The 5,658-nt window shown below is 43.4% G+C and overlaps 1 protein-coding gene across 4 annotated transcripts in view; it reads left to right on the top strand.

The window, feature by feature from the left end:
• The window catches only part of LOXL2 (lysyl oxidase like 2), an 85,613-nt gene that overhangs the window by 28,386 nt on the left and 51,569 nt on the right, over positions 1 to 5,658 (top strand). For all 4 annotated transcript variants that reach the window (XM_015589242.2, XM_015589240.2, XM_006911755.3 and 1 more), the window contains exon 3: positions 3,093 to 3,268. In XM_015589242.2, coding sequence (XP_015444728.1) covers positions 3,093 to 3,268 — 176 coding nt within the window. The remainder of the gene's footprint in view (positions 1 to 3,092; positions 3,269 to 5,658) is intronic.

The following is a 5,658-nucleotide window of genomic DNA, read 5'->3' as shown; positions in this document are numbered from 1 at the left end:
GTGAAACAAAGTTTTGCTTTTCATTAGCATTTTGTGTCCAAAGTTTTAACCCCATATGTGTCCCAAGTACCACTTTCCTAGCAGCTCAGAGATGGCATCTATTGGCACTGTGCCTAAAACCACGCTGCCTTCCAGCAGGCAGAATCAGAAGCTGGCTGCTTTGGAATCAAGATGGTCTCGTTGATAGACATTAAGCATACAGAATAAAACAAAATTGTCATGAATCAGGCCACATGAGTATACCATGCATGGCAATGCTATCTTGGGCTAAGTAGAAATCTATGTTTTCTCTATCTAAGAAAATATAATGTGTGAAATACACAAGGGTTAGGAAGACTGGGGGCGAAACAGCTCTTCCGGGTAAGTTAGTTCCCATTAGCACGCCTGGGGCTGACTGCAAAGGTTCCTTGTGAAAAGTTAAGCAGCCCCTGGAGTATGTTTTGCAGCTTCCCACGCTGCCCTTAGCCGTGCCCTGTCCGGCTCCCCAGCCCCTTGGCGACGGTGGTTCCTCTCACTGCACATGGAATAAGGGCTTTTCACCACCTCTGTGCCTTCAGCAGCTCTGCTACAGAATGTTCCAAGGAAGAAGCCCTGCTTCTTCAAGTCAGACATGGAGGGTCTTTTCTGTTCCTGTACTTAGCAAGACAAACATTGGTTTGTTGTTGAAACAGCAATCGGTTAGGGAACATATGTTTCAGTGGAGCTTGATGGCTTAGAAACCAGGCCAAATTGAGAAACCAGTTGGAAAACCTCAACCCAGATGTTTTCAATAAGCTCTTTGTTCCCCTCAATGCATTGGAGGTGCTGTTGTTTGAGCCCTGATCAGCCACCAGTCACGGTAGACACGTTTCAGCGGGGCCTCGAAGTCAGGAGACTGGCCCTGCGTCCTCCCCGACCTTGAAGAGTGCCGGGTCTCCTTGGTTTTCTCATCCCTACAACGGCAGTGTTTTTATCTGCTTCTCCCTTGCCTCATGGAAACAACAGTATTTATTGTTTTTCTGACTTACTGGGAGGACAAAGGGGAAAGGGATGTTGAACATGTACTAGGCACACAGATTATCTCATTGACTATCCATGGCAACCTGTTTGTTGGTTATCATTGTTTTCACTTTAGAAACAGAGAGCAGGCTTGGTTAAGTAGTTGACCGAGTCACGTGGTGCCCAAGCCCGAGGGCATTTGAACCCAGGTTATCTGACTCCATTACACCGTAGAGTTCTACGTGGAGTCATGAGAAAAATGACAGGTTTGGTTTTATTTCCTTTCATTTTGTAGCGGCATTTATAAAAATCACTATTCGAAACCCCTCTAGCACTTAAATTTTTTTTTTATTTTTAATTACGATAAAATACATATAACATAAAATGTAACATCTTAACCATTTTTCAGTATAGTTTTGTAATGTTAAGTTCACTTACATTGTTGTGCAACTAATTTCCAGAAAACTTTTCATCTTGCAAAACTGAAACCTTGTACCCGTTAAACATCAACTCTCCATTTCCTCTCCCCCAGTTCCATTCTATGTTCTGTCTCTATGAATTTTGGCTACTCTAGATACCCCATTTAAATGGAATCATATGTATTTGTCTTTTTGTGACTGGCTTACTTCACTTAGCATAATGAACTCAAGATTCATCCATGTAGTAGTGCGTGTTAGAATTTTCTTTTTAATTAATTAATTAATTAATTAATTACTTATTCAGCCTTTTTAATTAAGGCTGAATAATATTCCAGTGTATGCGTATACCACAATTTGTAAATGGTCATTTGAGTTGCTTTTGCCTCTTGGCTTTTGTGAATAATGCTGTAATGCACACGGGTGTGCAAGTATCTCTTTGAGACCCTGCTTTCAGTTCTTTTGGGTATATACCCAGAAGTGGGAATTGCTGGATCATACAGTAATTCTGTTTTTAATTTCTTGAGGAACCACCATACTGTTTCCCATAGGGGCTGCACCATTTTGCATTCCCGTCAACAGTGCACAGGGGTTCCAGTTTCTCCACATCTTTGCCAACGCTTGTTATTTTCTGTTTTTGTTGTTGTTGTTGTTTGTTTGTTTTAATAGTAGCCATCCTAACCAGTGTGAGGCAATGTATCATTGTGATTAACCCTCTAGCACTTTGCACACTGAAGTCTCTATTCAGTGCAAACCAGGTAAAGGCACAGGAGGTGAGCAGAATTCCACAGGGCCTCCCAGGCAGATTACCTAGCCGCAACCCAGCCCTGCCTTCACCTGACTTCTTAAATGCGAGGAGGGGGCTATGTGGGTTATTCTCTGAGTCAGCGGATGGGAAACATCAAGGAACAAGAAGAGCACTGAATGGACCAGGGTACTGGGCTCAGGGGGTGGACTTGAAGAGTGAGTTGGCCTCTCTGAGCTAGAACTCTGCATCTGGAGTAGAAATAAAATGCCACCTTCCCTGAGCTAATTGAAAACCAGGAGAGGTAACATATGTGAAAATGCCTTAAAAGCTTCAAATCCTCAGTTGCAGGATAGCTTAGATTTTCCCCGAGGAGTGAAAATGCCTTAAAAGCTTCAAATCCTCAGTTGCTTCCCTGAGGGGTCACAGTTCAGCCTCTACCCCAGATGAAAGGTGAGTCTCACTTGTGTCAGTCCTATAACTAAAATCATTATCATCATTACTGTTTTTGAATAACTATGGACCAGCAATAAACTAGGCATATGCCGTATATTATCTCTAGTCTGCACACAGCCCTGCAATTGGTCATTATTATCCCCACTTTACTGATGAGAAAAAGGGGTTTTGATCAAGGTCGTATAGTTTGAAGTGGCTGAGCCAATTCAAACCCGGCTTAGCATCCAAAGTCCCTGCTTTTTCCCCTATACCACATGACATCCGAGCTCAACTCTGATTTCTGCCCTAATCGTGTTCAATCTACCACATTCCTATGGCAAGGGAATCCAGATGGTCTAGAGCTATATGCTATATCTTAACATACTAAAAAGCAATTGATGACCTCTTATAGCTGCCAAAGTTAGAGGGAAAACTCTCTATGTGCGACATCAGTGCCCCCAAAGAGTCAAACTTCTTTTGATGTAGAGCTTGGTTTCTTTCTTTTCTGCTTCCTTCAGGCCCCATCTGGTTGGACAATATCTACTGCACTGGCAAAGAGGCGACCCTTGCAGCCTGCTCCTCCAATGGCTGGGGTGTCACCGACTGCAAGCACACAGAAGACGTGGGTGTGGTGTGCAGTGACAAAAGGATTCCTGGGTTCAAATTCGACAATTCCTTGATCAACCACATAGAGGCAAGTCATGTGCTCTTGATGACCCCTTCATGTGACTGTTTGTTTCTTCCATTTAACTCACTGTTCGCCTACTGATTCCAAGAAGTGTTTGTGAGCCGAGCCCTAAGAATGGGGGCCCCAGCCAGCTTGATTTGGTGTGGAGGCTGTTGAGGGAAGATTTCTGAAGAAAGGGATGCCATCAGTTGGGAAAGGGCATTCCAGACACAGAGAACGGCTTGAGCAAAGGCACAGAGGCACGGAGGTGTGAAATGGGGATAAGCAGTTCAGTGCTGCTCACAACTAAAATGTGAATCTGGGAGTAGTGTGAACTGAAGCTAGAAAAGCTTTCTGTGCTAGGTTCAGGAGCTTGCGTCTTGGACTAGGAAAATGTATTAGTTATCAAATGCTGTGTAACAAATTACCCATCAGATTTTGCAGCTTCAAATAACAAACTTTTATTATCTCACACAGTTTCTGAGAGTCAGGAGAATCCAGGAGTGGCTTAGCTAGTTGATTCTGCTCAGAGTCTCTTATGAGGTTGCCGTCAGGCTGTCAACTGGGGCTGGGAGATGCTCTCCCAGGATGACTCACGTGGTCGTTGGCAGGTTTTAGTTTCTTTCTGGCTGTCAGCTGGTGCCCTCTGATCCTCTCCACACGATGTCTCTATAGACTGCTTGAGTGTCCTGAAGTCATGGCAGTTGTCTTTTTCTAGAGTGAGTGCTTCAAAAGAGAAAGAGAGAGAGGGAGAAAAACATGGAAGCCAGTCTTTCATAACCTAATCTCGGAAGTGATATCCCATCATTTCTGCTGTATTCTATTGTAGACTAACTGTGTACAGTGTGGGAGATCACCCAAGGGTGTCAATGCAGAGAAGGTGGACGGCCATCTCAGAGGCTGGCTACCACAGAACAGTTGTTCCCAAATCTAGCTGGGCATCAGAATCACTTCACAAATGCAGACACCGGGTGGGGTCTCACCTCAGCCTACCTAATCAGAGTCCCCTACGTGGGACCAGGTTATTTTTTTTAAGCTCTCTCAGAGAATTCTAACCCAAGCCAGCATTTGGGAATGACAAAAGGCTCCTGACCCTTCTTCTGCATTTATGGCTAAATTGCAGATTTCTTTTCAACAAGTTCTCCACTTAAACAATAAAATTAGCAAATATTTATTTCACTACTCTTATATGCAAGGAATGTGGGGCTTAGGGCTGGAGGGGTAGACAGCCAAGACTCCTTCCTCAAGGAACATGTTGGATGTCGCCCCCAAGGGACTGCGAGAGCTGCTATGAGTCCAGGTCAAGGAGCTTTCACTGTGCTTTAACCTCCAGCTGACCCCAGGACCAATGCTGAAGAAAGGTGATTCTTGAAATTGCCATATTTGGGCTCCAAAGGAAGTTCTACCCAGACTGTGGTCTTTACATATTTCCTTTCATGACTCATACTGTCCTGCTTTTTTCTCATATGTTCCTAGAGCATGGTGGGAATTTGTCCAAGCCTGCATTATAGCACAGAAAAAGATCTCCAGCCTTCTCTCAGCCGGCAGAATGAGACTACTTCTAGCTGACATTCTTTACATGCTGCTATTTTATTAGAAATAACTAGAAGAGATTGTTATAGAGTTGATGTGCTTTATTTGGTGTTCCAGTTACTCATGAAGACTTCGCTTTACCACGAAGTTTACGATGTGGTGGGTGGGCTTTTCACACTTTCCATCTCCACTCATACAGAATAATTAGCATCTTTCCAGTGAGACTGGAAGCTCTCAGCGGGCAGGAGCTCTATCTAACTCACCACTGTATTCAGTGGAAATAATGCTAGATACCTAATGGAAACTCTCAAATTTTCTTCTTCCCAGGAATGCAAACCCAAGGTCATTATCCCCTTAGGTGAACAATCTCCCAAGATAAAATATCAAACTAAACAGTGATGAGAAGTACAGAGAAGCAAATCATTTTTTTATAACATCGCCCTGCCTACTAGGACAACGAGCTTATTTATAACATCTTTAATGAGCCTCTGTTCAGCCTAGAACTTCAGGATAATCCACTTGGATAGTCAAGCAAATATCCGGGCTTCTGGGCATAAGAAAGTCATTCTTTTGAATCATGAAAAGGTGGGCCACAATGTCAGTGGGTTTCGCCACTAGGAAAAAATGATTCTGGAAAAAGACTTGTGCATATCACTTCAACAGAGAAGTTTTGTTGAATATCTCTGAGGGCGGTTCTAGCATTTGAAGGAGAAATAAGATGGGTCACATGAAAAAACAGAACCTTAATTGGACAGAATTAATAGAAGAAGGACCAAAAAACCTGTTGGAGAGTACATTTTTATTCTGGAAGGGCTGAGAGCCCATGATAGGAAAGCTTGGTACCTATCTTTATCCCAGACATTTGTCAGGTGTCTGCTGCACAC

This window comes from Pteropus alecto, unplaced genomic scaffold (assembly GCF_000325575.1).
Source record: "Pteropus alecto unplaced genomic scaffold, ASM32557v1 scaffold394, whole genome shotgun sequence".
NCBI lineage: Eukaryota > Metazoa > Chordata > Mammalia > Chiroptera > Pteropodidae > Pteropus > Pteropus alecto.
The sequence above is the reverse complement of the archived record's forward strand: the minus strand, read 5'-3'. Positions and strand labels throughout refer to the sequence as shown.